This window comes from Colias croceus, chromosome 4 (assembly GCF_905220415.1).
Source record: "Colias croceus chromosome 4, ilColCroc2.1".
In the NCBI taxonomy this organism is placed as follows: domain Eukaryota; kingdom Metazoa; phylum Arthropoda; class Insecta; order Lepidoptera; family Pieridae; genus Colias; species Colias croceus.
In genome coordinates, this window is record NC_059540.1 from 8,942,746 (window position 1) to 8,968,053 (window position 25,308).

The following is a 25,308-nucleotide window of genomic DNA, read 5'->3' on the forward strand; positions in this document are numbered from 1 at the left end:
AAATATTTATATACTGATTTGTATTTATATATTTACTGATTATATATTTACATATATTTAAAATATCTTATTCAGATACTTGTGTAAATATAATTCAGGCATAAAAAATAAAATATACTTGTTTCAAACAAATACTATATTCATAAAATAATAAAGCATAAAAATATCTTCTATAAATATCTTATTCTAAAAACTTACATATTCTTAACTTCTAGAATACAGACAAAAAATCTTTTATTAAAGCTTCAGTTTCATCATTGCCATACGATAACAAATTAGCAAAAACATTGTTTTGATTAAGTATATTTCTTTAACATTTTCTCTTTTATAATATTTATGTTAAAAACAATGCAATTTAATTCGACAATCATTTGTGATATTTTTTAACAAAACATAATATACGTATTACATTACGAAGTTATTACATTCAATCCCATACATCTCGGCAAATACCCCTTGCATCTCTCTTGAATCCGTTTTGACATGGTTCGGAGAATTTGAAAAAGAGAGGATTGTTCACGGGCACAAATCGGTTTAGCTTCACATTGAAAAGTACGTTCTGGAAGCAAAAAGATTAATTTATTAGCAAGATATTTTGTATTTAAATACATTTCTTGAAGTATTTTTACATCTCTGGATTGGTTTGTTAAACAAAGTTGGAAAGTTGTTGTTTTGTAAGAGCTAGCGCGCAAGAGCAACTTTTGTCTCTGCAACTATTTCGTCTCTACCATCAACTCTATGGGAAGTTGCGTTGCTACGTGCGCACACTTTCATACTATTCCATGGGTGGGAGAGACAAAATAGTTGCGGAGACAAAAAAGTTGCGGAGACAAAGTTGCTCGTGCGCGCTGGCTCTTAGTTGAATGAAGAGATAAAATATACATTACAATAATACAATGTAAATCCATATTGCATCTATTCACGGAGATATAGCTGCGAGTTAGGTTATGCTATTAGTTAGATAGAACTCTTGCGTCAATATGGGGTTTTTTGTTTGTAAAATAAACAAAGTTATTTCATTGATAATGACCGTTTATCATAATCACGCGTAGTAACTTTAACTATCGGTCATTCACTTTTTTTTTCATTGATATTAGAATAATTTAACATTTATAAATTTTCCCTCATTTACTGTTAAACAAGAAATTTATTTTAATATGGTTACCTACTATACAGATGTATTGTAATTAATTTTGGGCAACATGATTAGATTCCAACAATAAGGTACCCCTGTGGATGTAGCAATCATCAGATGAAATTGAGTATAATTTAGCATTAAAAATTAATCATGCATGCAGAACATCACTCTGACTATTTCGTTCTGCTCTACCTATAGTTAATTTAAATATTCATCGTAGCATCTAGAAGCTGCACTTGAGGGTAAATAAACACATTTTATTCCTTAAAAATAAATACATTGTTTCTACTCACCATAGGTATAACGTCTCCATTTTCTATGTCCTCCCAAGTAGTTTCATAACCGGGATGAATATTCCTCCCAAAAACACTTGCGAAGAATACAAAAACAAACACTAACGCTATCAGTTTCATTTTCGATTATTTTCTAAACGAATATATTTTAATTGAATTTGAAAAGATTTTGCGAATATATCAAAACAATTAATTCAGAGTCTCTCCAGTGAACGTTGCGAAATGGTTGACGGATTTTATTTTGCCACCCTTTTAAATGATATTAATCTTGTTATCTGTTTACCTAAAGAACTCTTGCGTCATAAATTTGACGCAGAAAAGCAGCTGCGACAAGCCGTCTGGTTATTTTTCCAGTGACCTCATGATAATACGTCATTTCTTTGAATTCATTTTACAGCAAATATGTTGTTTAAAGTAATCCTCTTGCATCATGCAGTTGTTAAAATACAAAGCTTCATTGATGGTTGTTTATTCACCTCGTGTTGAATTTACATTATTACTAAAGTATTTTATAAGTATTAAGCGTAATTTCTTTAAGCTAAGATAATTGTTTTTTAACATAAAATTTACTAACGAGTAGGTACCTAAACCAAAATATGTGCTCAACTCGATAGAGCTTCTTTTATTTTTTTCTTTATTATTAAAAGAAATAACAATTTGAGGTTAAAAAGAATAATAGGGAATGTAACGATATGCTCTAGGATATTTTAATACCAGTTTTTTTTATATTTAAGAATCATGAGGGCATGTCATAATAATGCCATAACGTCTCAGTTGTAGTAGTTTTTCGTCGTATGATGCATTGAAGATTTGTTCCCATTAATTCGCCGGGAGGACATTCGGTATAATCTGAAAAAAAAAATTGTCCATTAAACAATATAGGAGAAGCTCTATCAAAATCAAATTAATTGTGATAGAGCATACCTATATCTTTTTATACTATTGTCAATAAGATAATTTGGAATGGAAATTTGTGAAAAATACAGGTTTTAATTATATTCAAAGTGCATTGCTGACTGCTGAGCTTATACTTCCTTCTGGGAGGGTTACAAAATTTCCTATAACTTATAAATGTAACAATTGGTGTTGATACAATTCTTCTTCATTAGCCTAGACATAGTTGTAGTAAAATTTAGTAATTGAGGTAAATCGATTTGTAAAGTTAATAGGAAAATTTCAATGTCATATACATATTCTAACTAAATCGAGTTGAATATGTACGAGTAGTAATACTTATGAAAGCTATAATTATACTATCTATCTATCAATTAATAATAAATATTCTATCAATTAATTAAAGGATTACAAATGCAAATATATTTATTATTAAATTTAAACGTATTTAAATTGTAAATGCAAGTGCAATATTGACTTGAAATTTGAGCTTCAATTGCTCTACATTTAATAATTCATAGATTGAAAAAAAATAATTATAATTCCTAGATTTTTTCAATTACTACCTATCTGTATAAGTTACTGCCTACCTCCATCGACCAACTAATTCAATTTTTGTTCAACAAACCTAAATTTATTTTATTTCGTGTAAATAATGACGCTGCAATATGTATATTATACAGACCTTTATAACGCTGTCCTACACACCCTAAAGGACACGTACTTATATTGCCATTATAATCGCAAATAAACAGGAAAAAATATACAAAAAATACTTATCTAATCATATTACATCAGATCATTGACTTACTGTAAACAACTGAACTTCAATGCAAGGCATGTGTTTTTCAAATGTTTTCTGCTAAGTATTGCATTAAAATTGACGTCATCTGAATGTTTACTTGTAAATATAAAAATAATTTATATTTATGTAAATATATTTCAATATTACAATTTACAAAGTGGATATTGTTTTATGTGGGTGAACTGTAAAAAGATCTCTTACGGTTTACATTTCTATACTGCTATGATTTACATCGAAAACAATAAAATATTTTTGAAATATGTCTGATAGTGTTTGAAATAAAACACAAAAGAAGTGATAAATAATTTTATTGATACGCATTGAATTAATACATTTTCAGCCTTTTTCTACACAAATTATCGCTAATTCTTTGGAGGCACTTTGCTATTAATGTTTTGCTTCGGACTATCCTGGGCTTCGTGCTCCTTTGTATAACTTGGATACATACATGAAGGCGGATCCATAACACTAGCATCATATGTTATTCTTGGAGTGCAGCTCAAATAAATTGGCACTCCGCATCCATTCCTGTTTGAATCCGCACCATACGTTGGCCTATAAGGTCCATAAGCGTTGTCCAAATATGGGGATGATTTGTGAACGTATGGAATTGGCATCGTCGGTAAAATATTGTTTAACATGCTGTCATGTAAAAGTTGATCCCAGATATCTTTCTTAGAATTATCAGGTATACTTCTCGTATAACGTGGTTTATTTGCTTCTTCGTTTAGGATTGTATTATCTTGTGGGATGATTTGGTCAAACTGTATTGAATTCGGTGGTGAAATTGGATGAAAAGCGTAGGGATCAATGATGTAATAGCCATTGCGACTGATCTGGTTATCATTTAGATAATATCCTTCAGGTACTGCATCTTTGAAGACCTGGAAATTATTTTGATAATTTTCCTCCTTTTCTGCTGGCTCTTGTCTTATTAAAGTTGATAACGGGAACATTTTTTCAAAGTAATAATTAAATGCTTGAGGTTCTAGAACAACGTCGTTGCATGATCCTCGTCTGCTCTGAATTCCACTTATTTCATTTCCACTCTTATCCTGTTTATCCACTGAAGTTGTTAGACTTTCAAAATGATTTTCCAAACCGAATGCAAATGTATTAGAAATCAACAAAATTAAATTGAATATTACGAGCAACATCATGTATGTCATCTTGAAAAGTTCTATTTAAAATATACGACTAGATAGTTTACTGTAAATTTTCAAAGTAAGCAATTATTATCGCCATAGTTACTATGAATATTTGTCAGCAGATTTATGCATATATTGCGTAAATGTTTTAAGTAATATAATTATTCAATTCAGGTGTTTAAAATCTTATTCATAAATAGTAATGAAACTTAATCAGGATATCACGCAATAAAAAAACTAAATTGTTTGAATACAGAGCTGTATTACAATAAGTTTATTTATTTTAGATAAATTGATTAACAATACAAATAAAAATGTTACATATAATCCTTTATTAAAATGCACCTTTTAAAAATAAATACATTTCTAACAAATAAATATATTAAAATAAATACATAAATAACGTAGGTATAAAAATGTGATTTAAAAAAATTATTTCTGTGTTAGAAAGCTCATTCATCGAGGAAGGTTATAGAATATAGGCTAAACACATATCTACTTTGACTACTGATTGGATTTATTCTAACTTTACAATGGCCTAAATTTAAACCAACGTTTAATTAATTAAATTAATTTACTTACTCTTGACATTTTAATAACAAACACGCGCTCTTCTTTTTAAACTAATTTAACTTAAAAGAGTTCATAGTTTTCTGTATTTTTTATTACTGAGTAGTATTTTTTTTATTTATTGATTTTTTGTTATTATTATATTTCTACTTATTTTGCGTTGGTGAGCTTACGGCTTACCTTACTCTTATGAGCTTTTAACCTTTAGTTTAGATATGTTAAGTTCGTAATTGGGTACTTATATGTATAGGTTATGACGGTGATTTTAAACGTGTATTCAGATAAAAAAAATATAAAGAAATTGCATTTAAATAAATATACCACTAGTAACCCAAGAACGTGTACAATATAAATAATTAACATATGAACAAATTTACTTTTTAATATTATTTAACTTTGTCGACTTTTTTATTAATTTCAGTCTAATTGTGATACTAACTAACAATGGAACTGAGAATTGAGTTAGGACATGAAAATAAATAGCAAATACGAAAAAGATTTCAAAATGCTTTATTATATCTTTGTGATGTATTTCCATTTAAATTACTTAATCTAAATACAATTAAAGAATACACTTATTGTTCATTACGGGTTCAATGCCATGACGTGCTTTTCTTTGGACCAACATATTTTATTTACTTATCGTTCAAGGTGCTAGTGAGAAAGTTTTGACATTTCCAGCTGGTGTCTCAGTCAGACTGTTTGCATCCCTTTTTGTATAGAATCTCATGTCATCCCCTGATCTATACGCGGCAGCACTATTGTAGCCAACTGAATGAGATTTCGCCAAGCTTCCTGATACCACAGATGGAGAACAACTCAATAGCAGAGGAATTCCACATCCTCCGTTGCTGCTGGGAAATAGACCAACGTTGTTGGAACCACCCGGAGCTGGACCCACTAACGGCATACTTGGGCCAAAACCGGCATGACGGTAGCCGAATGGCGAACCATTTTTATCTAAAGCGTCGCGCATATGCATAAACGAACTGGGTTGCATTGCAGCATCCCACTCGGCTTCCCTACCACTTTCTTGAATATCTTCGTTTATCATGAATTCATGTTTATTTCCTTGAGCGTTGTTAACAAATCTTCCCATAGGTAGAAAATGATGAGAATCGTCTTCGAAATGTATCTTGCCTGGGTGATGGTGGTGGTGAATGTGACCAAGTGCGCCAGTATTAGCATCTAATTGAGAGTCACTCCTGAATCTGTCGCGTTGAGGCCAGCCACGCATCACAAAAGGTTCCTGCATATCGTAATCATGGCGATTCCAATTAGGCATACCATCCTTTATATGAGTAGATGTATGATAATTGGTTTTGTGGTCCTGACTTAATTGTGCAGAATCTTGTGAATTCAAATTAGTATAATAATCAATTTCTGACATTTTTGTAGAAGGTGCGTTCAAATCGATAATACTATCCGTTGGTAAATGTCCATGGGAATCAACAGATTGATCAATAAGTCGCAATGTATTTCCTTCATGCATCATATCTCTATTATGTTTTTCTAGCTTTTGGTTGTCGAAACTTTCCGATACCTTTCTAAATTTAAGGTCATTGTTAAAGTGTTGCTTCTCATGAGTCATATCTACAATTTTGGGATTCTTAGGGGAATGCGGAGCTTCCACTTTGATTGCAGAATCAATACCACCAACAGATTTAGCTATTTTGTCATCATGAATTTTACGATCAAATAATTTTTCGGTCTGCTCAGACTCTACGCTCCGTGCCTGACTAATATCGTTAGGAATTATCTTAACGTCCTTTTCTTCAAACTCACGTAATTTCATTAAATCATTTTCCATGTTTGATTTTCCTGCAACTAATTGTTTTTCATCATCTTCTGTAGCTTCTCTCATTTCACTGCGTTCTTTTAAAAGATCATCAGGAATCATGGCTTTCAATTCTGTTTGTTTTTCAACTACGTTTTTGTCTTCATGGTTAGAACGTACTTCAGATTTTTCAACAGTCAACTTATTCTTGCTTAAGTCCACAATAGATTGTTTGTGAACTTCCTTCTTATCTTCATTAATTTCATGGGTAGAACGCATTTCGGGGGTTTCAGCATTTAACTTACTTAAATCCACAGTAATTTGCTTTTCTTCTTCTGTGTTAGCTAATTTTTGCATTCCCCAGTGTACTGGTCTATCTGATAATTTTTTCTCAAACAAATCTTGAATATTGGCTTCTTTTTCCATTAAAGAGTCTGCATTTTTGACCAAAATTCTGCTTTCTGATGTGTCTGCATCTTTAATTTCCAAGTTATTCATATTAATGTTTTCCTCTTTTTTTAAGCCAGTGACTTCTTTAGCTTTCATTTTTTCGGTTTCATCAGATACCTCTAACGTTTCCTTACTTAATTTAAGCAGTGGCTCTTCCTCAGCATTGTCTAAATTAGCACTTTTTTCATTGATGCTATCAGATTTAATAGATTTGCGTGTATCGAGATTTTCTGGTTTAGGTAATTCTATACCTTGATGGATTTCTACAGAATCATGTGCTGCTTTAGGTGTGGAAATAATATCCTTAGATATCGTTTTTTCTTCTAAATCTTGAGTAGACAGTAAATCAGCATCTGCATGTTTCTCATGCTTAAGATCGTTTTCATCTGGAATTTTACTTTCTTCGTTTAAACTCATTTTACTGGAGATGTGATGCATTAAATCACTTCCCTCTTTGTCAACCTTAAGATTGTCACTGGTTAAACTTACTTTTACATCTTTGCTTTCGGTCGCATAAGTTTCCATATTCTCTTCTGGGATTTTTGCTTCTTTTTCTTCATTATTTTCTAATTTCATTTCTTCTGTAAGTAAATTTGGATCGACCATTGTTGATTCTACTGACTCCGATTTTCGAGCCTTTGATATGTCTAACACTTCACTTGATAACAAACGACTACGCTCGGAACTTCTTAGTGAATCTTCTATATTTTTCGCAATTTCAACGTTCTTTTGAATATTTTCTATAGCCTCTTTCCATTCAGCCATTCTTGTCTCTTCCGATTTTGTAGGCATTGTTTTCCAAAGAGGATCTTGACTGGAAATATTTTCACTTAAGTGTTCTACATGCCTCGGTTCTTCTGCTTTTTTGTTTAATTCAGTCTCCAGCTGCTCATCGCTATGGTGTTTTTGCGTCAATTTTGCATTACGTTGAATTTTTTGAAGGTCTCTTTGCAAACTTTCTACTGCTTCTTTAGCCATTTTCAAGCTTTGTTCAACGTCGGTATTGTCAATATCTTCTGTGTGTAAATTTCTCATCTTCTCATTTGATGTCTCGTCATCGTCATCGCATAACTTGAATCTGAATTGTCTTCTGCAATTATGACGTGGTTCTGACTGAGCAAGTTCCTCGTCGGAATCCCGGTATATATGATAACCGAATTTCTTCTTCACGATGATTGGTTTTCTGAATCCCGAATTTGATGATTTTTCTATGATGCCTGGTAAAGTTTGACTGTGTAGATCGGAAGATAAATCCGAAGTTGATTCTGGAATTGGTGACTTCCGTTCCCTTTTAATGGTTTTTAAAACACCATTAAGCCTGGATTCTTGTTCAACGCCATCTTTTCCCAAATATGCTGGTCCTGCACAGGCTATGGCTGCCAGAGCAGTGAGTAATATTAATGTCTTCATGGTCTGGCGCTGAACTGACGGTTGGAGAAACGGTATAAGCATTTATATTAAAATTCACAAGTATGAAATCCATTGGTGAAGTACGAAACATCGAAACGTGCCTAAAGTTACACATGAGACAACGTGAACCATTTCGCTTTGGTAAACATTATTGAAGATTAAGTTATGTACACATATGTTTCAAATAAAAAAAAACCCAAGTGATTTATAATAAATTGATTTATATTTCAATTTTATCAAAGTAATGCAATAAATAATAATACAAATAAATAGCGTAAATAAAATGATTACAGACATAATTACTGTGATATCAAAATTAGATGAGCGATCGGTTAATATTTTTTCTTATTTTTTTTTTTTTTTTTTTTTTTGTTATAAGTGCCCATTTTAAGTTATTTCATTATAACTATATCTTATTTAATTCGGTCAGGTGATATAAATTATTATATAAGTATTTAAACGCAAAAAAAGTTAAAATTTATATTTTTTGGTTTTTATGGCATTCAAATGCTTTATAAATATAAATTTATAAAGAATAGAAAAAATTCGATCACAAAGCGGGACTTGAACCCACATCCTTCGCGCCATTCCGGGGCGGAGTTGGTTAGGCATCCGCCCCGGAATGGCGCGAAGGATGCGGGTTCAAGTCCCGCTTCGTGATCGAATTTTTTCTATTCTTTATAAATTTATAAGTTAAAATTTATTTTAATTTTATAGCTTATGTAAACATAGCTTTATAATATGAACCTTTTCGTCAGTTGTGGGATTTGATTTTATTTTTTATTTAATTTATTTTAATGTTTTAGGTTAAATATAAACTACTTTACATCCAAAAAAGTGTAACATAAATTAAAATATACATATTGTTTCATTATCAAAGAATATATAGGAGTCGCTGAAAAAAATCGAGCAGGAAAAAATGACTGTAAAAAAGTATAGAACCTAATTTTCTGTACATAACTAAAACATTCTAATCAAAATGTTATTTATTTCTATTAGCTTCACACATTATACACCTTACAGAGGATTATGATCATTTATAGATTAAATAACATTTTATTAACACTTTCATAGACCGTGTGTATTGTAATGTTTTACTTTTTAATTTTTTATTTACATAACTGTTGCAACGTGGAGCTTTTAAGATAAAATTGTAGAGTCAATAATAGCGTAAAGGAAACTTTTTACTTAGTTTGTGAGATCGAATTTTCGGTTTGAATAAGTAAGTGACTAGTCATAAGTATTAAAATAGTGTTCAATTAATAACAAAATAATATAATAATAATCATATAATATAATACTCATATACTAATAGTAATATGTATCATATAGCCAATGAATGCACTTTGGGAGTTCAGGCCTTAGACCACCACTCTAATCAAGTGAAATTAGCAGATTATATAAGTTGTCGACGAATATTTTACTTTCTTTGGTTCTTGGGGACGTTGACTACCCATTTAGTGATAGGGATAACGTAGGTACCTACAAAAATTTGAAAATTATATTTCATTTTTCTATTCTCCAACCCTCCACTTTTTTATAAAAGTCAAAAGCACTAAACATAAATGAAGTATTTTTTTATAAATAATATCTATAATATAAAAATCCCACCAAAAACATTTTCATGTAAAATGTTGCCAAGACGAGCCCATATGACTCGCACTGTGAAAAAGTTATCAGATCTCATGTAGAGCCAAGCTTCTAACACTACACGCCCTAACTCTACAAGGCCTAACTTCACAAACTCTACACCTTAGTCAAAATATGTGGCTTGGCCATTTCGCTACATTCACATCGGCGTAAGGTGAAAAATTAATTAATTCACTGTTCATTACTTTTGTGTTATACAATAGTTCTTGTAGTAACGAACGGCCAAGCCACATATTTTGACTAAGGTGTAGAGTTTGTGAAGTTAGGCCTTGTAGAGTTAGGGCGTGTAGTGTTAGAAGCTTGGCTCTACATGAGATCTGATAACTTTTTCACAGTGCGAGTCATATGGGCTCGTCTTGGCAACATTTTACATGAAAATGTTTTTGGTGGGATTTCATTTCTTTTTGTAAGTTGTTTGTAACAAAATTTTATATGTCGATTAATTTTTTTTTTTAACAAGGAGTACCTATGCATATATATATCTAGGGGAACCAAGTTTTAGATTATTAGATTAGACCTCTAGCGTCATCAAAATTTAATTTAAAATTACAGGTCTCATACAAACTCCCATTCCCTAGTTTAAGGGGTTGGGGGATGAAAGTTACAAGTTTTATAATTTTTTTGTTGTTTGTTTGCTAATACTAGCTTACATACAAAATTTCAGCTTTCTAGGACATTAGGAAATACCTTAAGAATTTTGATGATCATCAGTGAGTCAGTGACGAAATTAGCGTTTTTTAGATATAAATAAAATCTGAAGTATAAAAGCTAATGTAATTAAAACTTAATATTTTCAATAAGTCCGCTATTGGCAATATATCCCGAAAATTTTGTTGATCTAGCATAATCCAAACCCAAGTTATGAGGGTTCAAAAAAACGTCGAAGCGCTTCGAGAAAAGGTAGGTAGTGCCCGTGCGCTCCGCTTGTTCGCTTTGCTCGTCTTGGCGGGGGCACTACCGTGCCCCCAGATGAATCCCAAAATGTGTTGGTAAGCGCATAACTTGAGAACGGCTGAACCGATTTCGTCAATTCTTTTTTTATTATATTCCTTGAAGTACGAGGATGGTTCTTATGTAGAGAAAACGTGAATATGTACCACGGGCGAAGCCGGGGCGGACTGCGAGTTCCCTATAAAATTATTTTACCTAGTATGCTCTATCTTATGTTTGCTTAACGTTCTAAATAAGAATCCTTACAAATGGATACCGGGTCTCCGTCTACTAAACTCATCCTATGTATGGTGTGTACATACTTAATGTTATATCGACAAAGAAAAATTTTTTTACCAGGATATTTTTTTTTTAAATAAAATAAACATAAATTGTAATCGAATATTTTGCATACAATCACGTCAATATCAATGATGAATGTTTGTAAAGAGGGCACACGTAATACAGAGTCATCAAAATACCACGACATACTCCGTAATCAGCTTATGATTTAACATTATATTTTTATCGGAATTTTATTATCAAAATTATACATAATTTAACACTTATTCTTAGTTGATTAGGTAACTGAAAATTTTATGTTACCTACTAATTTGTCAGGTCACTCACTGCCACATTACCTACTGTCTCTCAGGAATAAGTTTCTTTTATTTTTAACCGACTTCAAAAAAAAAGGAGGAGGTTATCAATTCGGCCGGTATATTTTTTTTTTTTTTTTATGTATGTACACCGATTACTCCGAGGTTTCTGAACCGATTTACGTGATTCTTTTTTTTGTTCGATGTGGGATGCTGTCGAATTGGTCCCATAAAAATTTTATTCGGATAGGCCCAGTAGTTTTTATTTTATGAGCATTTTTGTCTGTAGGTATTTGTAAATTTTGCAAGTGCAAGTTTGAAGTCGGTTGTTTTTAACGCAGTTATCACTTGTTATTATTTTTTTTCTTTTATTTCATTTTGTTTTTCCTTTGTAAATGTGTATCTTTATGTGAGTCTGACAATAAATGTGTTTTATTATTTATTTATTTATTTAATTAGATTTGTTAATATATAAGTTTACAACTCACTCACTTCTTTGTGGAGACATATGTAATACTAGCTTTCCGCCCGCGGCTTCGACCGTATGTCTAAAAACTAATAAATTATACCTTCCTTTACATCTACAATCACTTTGTATATTAAAGTATTTTCTCACAATAACTTCATCTATCTTTATACTTATAATGCAAATAAATCGCTACTTAAATGTGTTGGTAAGCGAAAACTTAAGAACGGCTTAACCGATTTTGTTATTTCTTTTTTTTTTCTTATGGAGAGAGAACGTAAATATATACCACGGGAAAAGCCGGGGCGGAAAGTTTTTATAGTCTTTGTACAAAATAAAAATGAATCTCCAAATGTATTGCTATGCGCAAATTTCGAGAACGGCTGAACCGAATTCGTTTATTCTTTTTTTTAATATTCCTTGAGATGAGATGGTTCATATGGAGAGAAAACGTAAACATGTGATCACCACAGGCGAAGCCGGGGCCGCTAGTTTTAAATGAATATGATATCGATGGCTCAAAATATAGATCCATCAAAAATTATTTTAAAAATTAAGGTTAACCTCAGACTTCTATAGTAGAGGCTTGTTTGAACGTAAATAAAAAATAGTGCACTACCTCTCCGAGGTGTGCAATATGCTTCCTACAACTACATAATATTATGTACTCATAATTCTTATTGCCTTGGCTTATATTGGCTCTATCATTCTTGAAAGATAATGGAATATACGAATCTTTAGTATTCTCTCTTCAATCATATGATGCAATTTTCTTAGTAGTTTTGAAAATAACTCACATACCAAGAATTGATTAAGATTGACAATGACTCATACATATCGTAAAAACATCATGACCTCTTTGTTTCGTTAATTATAAATAGCCCTTATTCAATTTTGTTATCTATTTTAATAAATAACCATTATATACATTTGAAAATATATGTTTTCTCGCTACAAAAAATGACTCAGTGAATAATTATGTTACCTATTTAGTTCGTTTTATTTTCCTTTGTTTAAGATATACAGTATCTATGAAAAATAAATATGTAATTTTTGACTTTATATCAACGGCTAGATGTCCTGGTGAACGGTAAGAAACATAAAAAGTTAGTATCGAGTTTTCGAGAAACAATGTTAAATACTAACTAACTTTTTATGTTTCTTACCGCTTAAACCTTCCCTATATAAGTCAAACATTTTAAACCCAAAATCATCTAAATCGGCCCAGCCGTCCTCGAGCTTTAGCGAGTCTAACGAACAACAATATTGATTGTCAAACAAATAGATGAAATGATAAAAGATGGAAATAACAATACAATACATATATTAAACAAAATCTCTACAAATTTAGGAAAGTAGCATGATAATAGGTATCGTGTAAGTACCTAAAGGTAGCGGTGGCACTTATTTTCATCAAGTGCACTAATACAAATTTTGAAAATACATATTCAAGGTCTATAACCACTTCTACGACTAAATGTTAACGTGATAGATATTTTTACAAAAATAAAAAGTTATAAATTTAAATAATTAATGTAATTAACAGAATTTTTATTTTTAATGAACATGAAAATTATAATCTCTACAATTTATATCATTAATCATAGTTTTGGAAGTATTTAATGATATTCTTGATTGACGAGTTTAAGGAAAACCCCATCAAAAATAAAACACAACACAATTTATAGCCCTTTATTGTAATTTATTTATAAAATAATATACGTTTTCTTTTTTACTTAATACGAGTTTATTTTATAAAATACATTTATTTTAATATACTCCTAGCTTAAATTAAGATTTTCACTGATGTCCACCCACGTGATCTGCTTCAACCGCGCTCACGCCCGCACCCTCACTGTCATGAGTATGTTCCTCGTGGAAACTTCGATGAGGCTCATAGGATATATCCTCAACACCTCGGTATCCATATGGCCCATAACCATAACCCATTTGCGGAGATGGCCTCATCCTTAGAGGCACTATAGAGGGTGAACAGCTGAACAGCAGCGGCACATTGCACCCGACGTTCTGAACATTGGAGAACACCCCATAAGCTTGTCCACTTGTGGGGTTCACCAGCTGACCAATGCTGGGCATGCTTGAAGGACTTAACGGAGTTATTTGGTTGATCGATGCTGTTTCTGCTGGATCCATAGCGTTCCTTGATGGGGGTTGATGCTCATGTTCCTTGTCCGAGTAACTCATTATCTCCTGGTCATTGTGATAGCCTTCGGTTCTGTAATATCCACGTCCACAGCTGGGAGTCAACGTTTGATAGCCGTAGGTGTAAGGGTTTAAGTAACTTTGGACAGGCATACCAATTTGATATGGCGTGTATGCTGCAATCGGTGACGATGCAGCTCCGTATGAGTAATAACCATGTCCATATTTAGACCTTTTGTCCCGAAGTATTTGTCGATTCACTTCATCTGAATATGTTGGTATTGAAGTTATTATTGTAGGAGCTCCCGCTACTGAAGTGGCGAAAACAAAAACCAAAATCGACACAACCTTCATCGTAGGGTGTAATATAATACTAATGAATTATTAAATTGTATCAATGTAATATTTATATATGTTTACATAAACAATTTTGGCCAAACGTAGGTACTTAGATTGCATTACTTGTAGGTTGCATTACAATCATATTTTCGATCGGATATTGTTTATGCAACCGTATACAACGAAATGATTATTTTCTATTCACTATATTTTTTCATTCAAATTTGGTTATTAATTTTTCTTTGTCTAACGTTAATTCAGTCACAGAAATAATAATGACTTTTAATATTTTATTTATTACTTTTTTCAAGAATCGAACCAACTTTTGGTTGCGAGTTAACCATTGTAGTTTTACTATGGACGAGATAAAAGCATTTATTGCTGTATCTTACAATTGCATTCTTTTTTCGAATTTAACAAATGAACCTTTCAATTAAAATTAATATTTGCCCAGAAAAATATTCAAACCACAGATTACAACAATATGACGCAAAAAGTAGGACATTTTTATTTCATTTATCAACTTTAAGATCTCAAATAAAATAATTATCTTGTTTATTTTTATTGCTTCGCTTCGCTTTTATCAATAAATTATAATTTCTTCTAGTAATATATTATTTTTATAAATGTACCTACTTTAACTAGGTACGAGCAAAGGTACGAGCTAATATACCTACTTAGCTAAAGTATAAAATTATAAGTATTATTCAATAATAGCAAGTTATTTGAAAACTATGATTAGATTCCAGTTTATATGAAGTATATTGTTGTTACTTGTAACATGTGTAAACACTTGACCTAAAATAATTTCTTAGTACCTACGTACTTATACGAAATGGTCAATTTTATACGAACAGAAATAGATATAGATTATATGTAATAGGTATGTAACAATTGCAAAATTTACTTTTTGCTAACGACATATTTTTCTAGTTAAGTCAACATAACAATATAAATATACCTAATTAGTAGGTATAGCTGTATTTCGTAATTATTAATCTAATATTTTTACATTTCCTATCCGCTTCATGAATGTAATATGTAATATTAACTTTATATTTGAAAATTACTAATGAGAATAATTCTGAAAATGTTACCCACAAAACCCACATTCGCTTGTCCTTCTTTGATATGAGTTTAATAAACATTTTAAAATTATTTTTAGAATTCTTACCGGGACAATTTTGAATTGTGACACAATCCTTACTATATTCATCTCTTACGTAGCCCGCAGAACAACGGCAGCCCACATAGCATTCCCATTTATCAGGACAGAGTGACCTTAAAGGCATTCTCAAAAGTCGAAAGTTAATACATGTTACGGGACACTTCCAGCCGCAAAGAGAAAATTCTTCATTTTTTTGCAAACACACAGAGGTTTTGTAACATGTTCCATATTTGAAAATTAATGTTACTAGTAAAATTTTAGTTAGCATCTATGGAACTGGGTCCTCGATGCAACGCGTAAAAACGCAATTTAAATTTTATAGCTTGCTGGGAGTTATGTTTGTGTAACATTATAATATGTATACCATATATTCAATGCCTCATACCCTTTACTTGTTTATTTTTTGTATTTTTTATTATATTTTGGAAGCTTCCAAACTATTTAACGGATAAAATGAATTTATTAACTGTAGAGCATAAGCTCTTCAGAGCATAGAGTTGTATAAAAATACAACTCTATCTACAACATTTACAACAGTACAAACAGAATTGATTAGTAAAATATTTACAATATTTTATATTTACATTTCGAACATATACCTACCTGAAAAGAATACACAAGTAGCTACAAAAAATATAGACATATTTTATTTCATACTTTATTATTATATGTATTTATACAATTCTAATAGCGTTTAAGTTATTCTCTATCTTAGCAAAAGTTCGTATGCTATTTTCCATAATCTCGTTTTATCGATATCAACGTGATGATCTCTGAATATAGTATAAATACGTGTCTTAACTTAAATTTTTCATGCGACTTATTAATTATCAATTCACGTTAATCTTTTATCTCAAATAGAAATTAAAGTATAAAAAATGTAACTGCTCTGGATAATTTGTCAATTTACGCCTCTATCTTAACGCGGAAAGATGTCCAGACTAATAGGAACCATCTTGATTTCCCTTTTAATCACATGTGCCAGCAGCCATGTTGCTTGGGAGACACCTAATAGTCTTCAACCAGTGCACGGCCTCTACGTAATGCCCTCAGACGACGGAACAACTGGCGACTTGTACGTAGCAGCCACAGAAGAGAACGGAAGCAAATCTCAATGGCTAACGGATCAACCTGTGAACTTTCTAGCAGCCGCTACTGAGAGTCAAGCTGTACCTCTACCGTTGACATCAGGCTTAACAACTTCGCCACTGGAAGAGAAATTGAACACTCAAAAACGAGCCGTTCTTGCAACCCCACCCATAAAGTATGCCTATGCTTTATCCACCACGGGCTCCGAGGGAAACACAGTGTTGCCTTACCCTTATACAGCACCATCAGCCGCTAAAACCGAAGAATCTAACCTACCACCTTGTGCTACGGCCACTCAGTATTACTCACCATTCCAATATTTCTATCCTCAAATGATGTCAGCTATTGCTAATGCTTTTAATGCTCATAACAAAGAAAACAGTGCAAGTGAGGAGGGCAAAACTTCGAATGTGCCTACAGCCGTATGGCCCCATACTTACGCCTATCCATTTCAATATGTGATGGTGGATCCTAGTGCTTGGGCAAATCAAATTACAACAGCTCCTACACCGTCCACAACATCAGGAAACAAAGAATCGTAAAATAACTCTTAATTTTAATTTATATAGCTAAGTATTCTGTCTAATTTAAGTTCATAATAATTTATTACATAAATGTATTTGTAATATTTTCCTAATTTATTACTGAAAATAAATACATTTAATACAACCGATGTTTCTTTTCTCCTTTCCAGTTATCCTAAGGATGTAGTAGAATGACTTAAAATATTTGCTTTTATTCATACATATAAGATGTTTTTAATACCATTTGATTTTCTGACATAGGTACTTTAATAAAGTATTAAAGTACCTATGTCAGAAAATCAAATTTGTAACAGAAAACCGAACGTTAAAAAGTACCTAAATTAAGTACGTGGGTGCATAACACAGAGTGCATAATAATGAAAATAGAATACAAAATTATTATTATTTTTATAACCCAAAATTATTAAGAATGTTAATACATCATGTTCTGTCAAAATATTTCAGAACTTATGCAAACGTCAAATGTCATTCTTTTGATTTGAAATTTGAAAACAAGCATGGATGTTGAAGTCCTTGTGTAGTGTCTAGGTCTGAAATAATTAAACAGAAGGAAGTAAAATATTTTCATTGAAACCTTTATAGAACCTAAAGTGAATAATCAAAATGGTGTCAAAAAAGAAGAAGAAGGTATAACTTTACATTATACATAACATAAAATTGAATTTGTATCTCACACGTGTTGTAATGTAAACACATAACCAAAAAATTACGTCTTACTTTTAGTATTCATCCGGAGAGGGAGCGCAGTTTATGACTAGGAAAGCAGCGCTTAAAAAGCTACAGTTATCATTGAAAGATTTCCGCCGAATTTGCATACTTAAAGGAATTTACCCTCGCGAACCACGCAATAGAAAAAGGGCTCAAAAAGGCGCTGGTGGTATCAAGACTCTTTATCATACAAAAGACATCAAATTTCTTTTACACGAACCCATAATATGGAAACTACGAGATTTGAAGGTAATATATAAAATAAACAGTAGAAAAGGTTAATAAAATATGTTGACTTGTATGTATCTTTTAATTTTTCAAATAAAAATTACGTAATTTGTAACCTTTTGTTTCTAGGTATACCAACAAAAAATTCGCCGTGCGCGATCAATGCGAGAATATGGCAAAATGAGAAAATACTTCCGGGACTATCCAGAAATCAATATTGATCACATTGTAAAAGAGAGATATCCAACATTTGTTGATGCGCTCCGAGATTTAGATGATTGCTTAACCTTATGCTTCTTATTCAGTACTTTTCCTTCATTGAAAAGAGTGCCAAGGGATCAATCATTGTTGTGTCGTCGATTGACAGTTGAATTTATGCATGCAGTGATAGTTGCAAAAGCACTGCGCAAAGTATTTATTTCTGTAAAAGGTTATTACTACCAAGCTGAGCTTGAAGGCCAAACCATTACATGGATTGTTCCACACCACTTCTCTTTCCAGGTACCTTTTTTTTATATTTGTTCTATTCTATATATTTTTTTTTAATATAAATTTCTTAATTAACAAATAAATCTTATCTTATTACAGCCACAAAGCAAAGATGAGGTTGACTTCAAAATTATGTCAACATTCGTTGAGTTCTATATCATGATGCTCGGATTTGTAAACTTCAAACTGTTCAACTCACTCAACCTTGTATATCCTCCAAAATTGACAGCAGGATTTTCAGCAGAATCTGAAAAAGACCTTATTGATGAACAAGCATATGTATCAGAAAGAATTGCTGCAATGAATTTATCGTTAGCCAAAGTAGCTGGTGCTAATGAAGTGGAAGAAATCCCAGAAATAGATATATTTGACACAGGTGATAATGATCCACAAAAGCTTGAAGAAGCTAAACAAGAGGCAGAAAAAGTAAAAGTCTTGAAGACATTGTTCAAAGGATTGAAATTCTTTTTAAATAGAGAAGTCCCTAGAGAGCCTCTTGTGTTTATAATCAGGTGTTTTGGTGGTGACGTGTCCTGGGACAGGGACCACTTTGTTGGTGCCACCTTTGATGAAACAGATGAGTCCATTGCATATCAAATTGTGGACAGACCAAGTATGGATAAACAATATCTATCACGCTATTATGTCCAACCCCAATGGGTGTTTGATAGCGTCAACGCAAGGGCTTTACTCCCCATCAATAAATACCTCATGGGTGCAGTATTACCTCCGCACTTGTCACCATTTATTGACAAAACGAAGGATCAAGTTTACATTCCACCAGAACAGAGAGCACTCAATGATCCTGAATACAAACCACCAGGTAAGCCCTTTGTGTTCAAAATATTCCAAGTGAATATTATAAGTTAAATGCCATCAATGGACGTACACAAATTATGAAATATTTTATTCTTAAAATAAAATCAATATTAATTTTTCTTAAAAACAAATCTAATATAAACCGTTACCGCATGATGCCAATACCAAGGGAAATAGGGTTTCATTTTAATGTATAGACATTTATAACATGTAGTTTTTATTATTGTTGTTGTAGGTGATGATGAATCTGATGAAGAAGTGGAAGAAGCGAGTGATGAAGACAAAGAAGAGCAAAGTGAACCAGATTCTGATGACAATGCTGAGGAGGCTCTCACAAAGCAATATCAAGCAGAAGTTGCCCAGGACTCCTCTGATGATGATGATGAAGAAGAAGAAGGAGACAACAGTGTGGATCCAGAGAAAAAGAAGATTGCTAAAGAAAAGGTATTTTATTACTTTTTTATAATCACCTTGTAATATTCTTTACATTGAAATTTTTTTCTTTTTTTTGTTGTCAATGTTAACAAAATAATTCTCTCTTCTATGTGAAGGAAATTACTATTTATATTCCATTTACAGAAAAAGAACATGGCTGTCAAAACAGGAGTGCCACATAAAGAACATCCATATCAAAAGGAGATAGAAGACAAGCAGGCATTCAGGCTCAGAGAAAAACTGGTAAGAAAGAAGCATAGAAACCTATACAAGAGTATGAAAGCTGGACAAGAGAAGAGAAAGCAAGAAATTTGGTTGCTGCGCAAAAAGAGGCGCCTTCATGACGAAAAAACAAAGGAAAATAAGAAAACTGAAAAACGTAAACAGAAAATGAAAGCATTAGACGCCGCCTCTGCTTAGTGCACTTGTCAGAAATAATTAAATTGTAAACAGTAAACATGTGTTTTATTGGAAATAAATTACAACAATATGTATAGAGACATTATATTAGATCAAAATAAGCTTCCTTATGCAAAATACACAACAAGATGCATTTTCCCACAAAATAACTTAAATCTAGATATTGTTAGAATATCTTCATATTTCTGCATTATATTGACTACTGTGAGTCATATAAAAAGGTAATTAGGTATTGTAAATATTTGATTAGCTTAAACAATTTGGACTGGACAAAATTATAGAAATAAATTTTAAACCAAAAAGGAAGAACTTTTATGTTTGAAATATTTATATTCAAAAATAATATATTTACATGAAATTACGTGTTGCTAAGATCTTTGCAAATAGAAACCTGCACATTTGCAAAAAAAATGTGATCAACAATCTTATATCAAATGCTACATACAATAAAAATATTTCTCTAACTACATAGTCTTGTACACTTTACATGACCACATCATCTATGGTAATTGGTAGGTACTAGGTACAATTAATAACAATAAATTTTAAAATAAGTCAATATTATAAATTAAATAATCACATGTCTCTAATTAAATGCTTACTTCAAATATAGCGGACAAACTGATAAATTTTATTTATATTAATTCTTAGCACAACTTTGACTATATGTAACAAATTGAGGCTATAGGTATATAAAACTATTTCTTTTGTATTCAGGCTATAAAATAACTATAATTATAAATAAGTTAATCAGTTTCTGAGTCACTGTTCTCTTCTACATCGCTGTCTTCCAGTTCTGCCATTGGAAAACGCAAAATGGCTGCTACTCCTGTTAGCTGATCTAATTCTGAAAGCACAAAAAGAAACCTTCATTTTGACTCCAATCAAATATTTGTAAATTATAAAATGGCAAAATGATATCTATACTAATATTATAAAGCTGAATAGTTTGTTTGTTTGTTTGAACGCGCTAATCTCGGGAACTACTGGTCCGATTTGAAAAATTCTTTCAGTGTTAGATAGCCCATTTATCGAGGAAGGCTATAGGCTATATATATATCATTACGCTAAGACCAACAGGAGCGGAGCAATGCGGGTGAAACCGCGGGGAACAGCTAGTTTGTTATAAAGTTCAACTCTTATTCCATGTATTATAAAAACGAAAAATGACGAGCGCCTATTTCGCGTGATTTATACACGATACAACCTAGAATAGAATTTAAGAAAATATTTTATTACATCCTGAACTATTTGAATTAGAGAATCAAATAAAATAACTTACGTTCACCAGATACATGCATACTTGAGAATATCCTGACATCAGCACCATTCTCCCTTGCAGAGTCGACTAATGTAACATATTCTTTTCTTTTCTGTATATCTTGACATCTGCAATAACAATAATTTCATTATTATAAAGTTCTGTTATATTGATAGTCCTACTAATATTATAAATGCGAAAGTTTTTGAGGATGTGTATGTGTGTGTTTGTTACTCTTTCACTCAAATACTACTAAACAGATTGCAATGAAATTTAGCACACATAATATAGAGGGTAACTTGGATTAGCACAGAGGATAGGTTTTATCCCGGAAATTCCACAGGAACGAAAATTATGCGGGTTTTTCTTTGAAAACGCGGGCGGAAAGCTAGTTTTTATATAAAGATATCATTTAAATTATCTCGTTATAATAATATATTTTGCTAGTTTATTGTGAACTAATGGTTATTAAAAAAAATGCAACTGTTTGCCCAAATCAATTTGAATAACAATAATTAAGCACACGGAAAATGGCAGTACACTGTACATAATATATGGAAAACCTTTACATTTTGATATGGAGATACATAAAGCATAAACTTTACAGACCTGAATAGTTTATCAGAGATCATCAAAGTTTCAATAGCAAGAGCTTCATTGGCTCTCAGCACATCTTTCTTGCCGTAGAAAGCTTTATTTGGTTCCAATTGTAACATTGTATAGAAACTCTCTAATAATTTAACTTCACTGGCTGCTTTTGTGTCTGATATCTTAGCCATCACTGAAGGCTCTTGTAGCACCTCTGTAAAATAAACCCATTTTCAACATCACTCAACACAAAACACAATTTTATTACACTGATTGTGTAACAAATGGAAATATCCTACTTTATTAGTGAAAATGTAGAGCAGAAAATAATATATTTAGTTTAAGTTTATTATGTTATTTAGTACAAGTGCGATTTTCGGGAAGGGGCATGACGCCTGTGACGCCTCCTTTGTACGATGCCTGCTGAAGTATATTGTTTTCATAACCTAGCATCATAATAAACATCATTTTTTATTACCTTCTATGATCTAAGGAATTAACTTAAATGTTAAGAAACTATTGACAAACCTTTTAATGAGTGTTTAAATCCAGAAGAAGCTTTGACAAGCAGAAACTTGGATTTATTCTCAATCAGCAATTTATTATCTGTCTTCACTGCTTGTTGCATCATATAGTCATAGAACTGATCCTTAACAAAGCCAGGCGATGCCACAATTATACACTTTACAACACTAAAATCTATATGCCTTAGGATACCTTGCATTACAGCTTCATAGAACTTAGCGAGCCCCTAAAAATGTTAAATGAATACATTATAATTTCAGGAAGCTAATGTTAAATTAAAGACATCAATTGTTCATTAAAAATTTCAAATTATTGAGGTTGATTATATGTTTCTTCTGGTATTTGGTATGGAATGTCTGGAATCAGGTATGATATAGAGTTACTATAATAACAAGAAGTTTAAGCTAAAAAATATGATATAGATGTAAAAATAATGCTTGTCAAAAGTGATAAAATAATACCTAAATTAGATATGTTACAATTAATAACTAACCTTTTCATGTTGTTGAACAAATCCCTTTCTTTTTCTCGGAATTGTAACATCTATTTTAGATCTCACTAATGTCATTGATGATGTTATGAGACAAACATGAGCTAGACCTTCCTGCATCACTACTGCAGCAACATCGGCTGAAGTGGCAGGGTCACATGCCATGTCTACTCTTTCCAAAGAAATTGAGTCCCATTGGAGTTTTTTTAAATGAAACTTTCTATTTTGTTCTAAATCTAATGTATGGTATGCACCCATCTGAAATATTATTATTGAAGGCGTTCAATTGTATTATACAATACACAATTTTGTATAGCACAGGGACAGATCACCTATAATTTCATAAAGAGGAAAGATTGAGTAAAATGGATCTGAATTGTCCCACAAGGAAACATAGGACTTCCCTACAAATACAGTATCTGATTATTAGATATGCACTTACCTTGACATATTGGTTCTCAACTATATTTCGACCTTTTAACCGTAAAACACATGCTTGTGTATCGAAATCTATATTTTCAACAGAAATTGTGAGAGTAGTTCTAACTCTGCTACTTGTAGATGATCCAGTAGATGATTCATTTTGCACTTTTCTGACCGTGGATGCTGTTACAGAATCTCCTTCTGCGATAAGGTTATATGCATGCCACATATCCTCAGACTCCTCTGGTATGAGCGCAATGCTCCTGAAAGCATGAATATCATTGAAATGTTAGATAGACTAAAATTATTAACCAAAACATATTATCTCAAGGAAGTTTCTCCTTACCCGCTGCCATCCTTATCGATATTTTTGTAAACTAACTTCATTTTGTAATCTTTGTTTTTAGCTCAATACGTATTTAAAAATCATCATTTTCCACAATTTAAAAATAATGAAGCACGTAAAATTATTCTTTCCACATTCCTCATATTTGACCGATGACAACACCACAGACAACACTGATGAGTGATGACTGAACACAGAGTACAGACCAAGTGATAGATCACAAGGCTGGTTCACACTTTGATTAGTGCGAGTGCAGGTGATTAGTGACTAGGTGTGGACAGCGACTGTTTAGTGCAAGTGATTAGTAGGCTGTGTAGTAAAGTGAATAGAAGCGTGTTCTATTTTTTTGCGAGTGGACTGCGAGTAGCCACGTCCCGCGCGCCCTCCTTTCCCCTCACTCGCAGTGTGCCTGCCTAAACACGTCTGGACAGGAGTGTTTAGTGTTTAGCGTAATGTGTAGCGTCGCGAATTGGACACTACTCACACTACTCACCTGCACTCGCACTAATCACCTGCATTCGCAGTGAATTGGACACTACTCGCCACAGAGTACATTATTATAACTGCTACTCGCACTACACACCTGCACTCGCACTAATCACCTGCACTCACACTAATCAAAGTGTAAACCAGCCTACAGAGCAAGTAATAGATCACAGAGCAAGTAATAGACAATGAATAAGGAATCATTCCGTTGTGCTAGATCTGTGGCAAATGGCATTTGGTATTTGGCACTTGGCACTTGAAAGCATACGCAGTACATGCGCAGTACATTTAAGCCTCTGAATAGGTGAATAGGTTACGAATAACTGTGCGAATAACCAAGCAGTAACTAATACGTAATCTGTGGCATACGCCACAGAGCAAGGCAGACGCAGTACTTATTATTAAGAGCTAGCGCGCAAGAGCATCTTTTGTCTCCGCAACTATTTTGTGTCTCCCATCAATTCCATGGGCTAGTAAGAAAGTGCGCGCACATAGCGACGCAACTTCCTATAGAGTTGATAGGAGAGACAAAAGCTAGCACGCAAGAGCAACTTTTGACAACTATTTTGTCTCTCCCATAACTCTATGGGCTAGTAAGAAAGTGCTCACACGTAGCGACGCAACTCCCCATAAAGTTGATGGGAGAGACAAAATAG

General features: G+C 32.3%; 6 protein-coding genes and 1 long non-coding RNA gene across 7 annotated transcripts; 2 read left to right on the plus strand and 5 right to left on the minus strand.

Moving 5' to 3' along the window:
* Positions 1–118: 118 nt before the first annotated feature.
* Positions 119–2,150, minus strand: LOC123691263. The gene is made up of 2 exons (XR_006751372.1): positions 1,432–2,150; positions 119–559 (listed from the first exon to the last, which is right to left on the minus strand). It is a non-coding gene; the product is annotated as an uncharacterized LOC123691263 (long non-coding RNA).
* Positions 2,151–3,422: 1,272 nt separating this feature from the next.
* LOC123691261 lies at positions 3,423–4,309 on the minus strand. The gene has a single exon (XM_045635562.1). The coding sequence runs from the start codon at positions 4,297–4,299 to the stop codon at positions 3,493–3,495; it is 807 nt and encodes a 268-aa protein (XP_045491518.1). The 5' UTR covers positions 4,300–4,309; the 3' UTR covers positions 3,423–3,492.
* Positions 4,310–5,364: 1,055 nt separating this feature from the next.
* Positions 5,365–8,513, minus strand: LOC123691259 (interaptin-like). Its single transcript, XM_045635561.1, has one exon. The coding sequence runs from the start codon at positions 8,483–8,485 to the stop codon at positions 5,495–5,497; it is 2,991 nt and encodes a 996-aa protein (XP_045491517.1). The 5' UTR covers positions 8,486–8,513; the 3' UTR covers positions 5,365–5,494.
* A 5,348-nt stretch (positions 8,514–13,861) lies between these two features.
* On the minus strand, positions 13,862–15,020 carry LOC123691262. Its single transcript, XM_045635563.1, has one exon. The coding sequence runs from the start codon at positions 14,645–14,647 to the stop codon at positions 13,931–13,933; it is 717 nt and encodes a 238-aa protein (XP_045491519.1). The 5' UTR covers positions 14,648–15,020; the 3' UTR covers positions 13,862–13,930.
* A 1,661-nt stretch (positions 15,021–16,681) lies between these two features.
* Positions 16,682–17,558, plus strand: LOC123691254. Its single transcript, XM_045635557.1, has one exon. It carries the CDS (start codon positions 16,733–16,735, stop codon positions 17,429–17,431), a length of 699 nt encoding a protein of 232 aa, XP_045491513.1. The 5' UTR covers positions 16,682–16,732; the 3' UTR covers positions 17,432–17,558.
* A 350-nt stretch (positions 17,559–17,908) lies between these two features.
* Positions 17,909–20,570, plus strand: LOC123691092 (pescadillo homolog). The gene is made up of 6 exons (XM_045635321.1): positions 17,909–18,061; positions 18,158–18,391; positions 18,500–18,871; positions 18,959–19,682; positions 19,914–20,122; positions 20,258–20,570. Exons 1-6 carry the CDS (start codon positions 18,038–18,040, stop codon positions 20,531–20,533), a joined length of 1,839 nt encoding a protein of 612 aa, XP_045491277.1. The 5' UTR covers positions 17,909–18,037; the 3' UTR covers positions 20,534–20,570.
* LOC123691093 (protein pelota) lies at positions 20,562–24,366 on the minus strand. Its single transcript, XM_045635323.1, has 7 exons — positions 24,167–24,366; positions 23,840–24,083; positions 23,401–23,655; positions 22,911–23,133; positions 22,404–22,596; positions 21,816–21,922; positions 20,562–21,380 (listed from the first exon to the last, which is right to left on the minus strand). Exons 1-7 carry the CDS (start codon positions 24,205–24,207, stop codon positions 21,280–21,282), a joined length of 1,164 nt encoding a protein of 387 aa, XP_045491279.1. The 5' UTR covers positions 24,208–24,366; the 3' UTR covers positions 20,562–21,279.
* Positions 24,367–25,308: the final 942 nt, after the last annotated feature.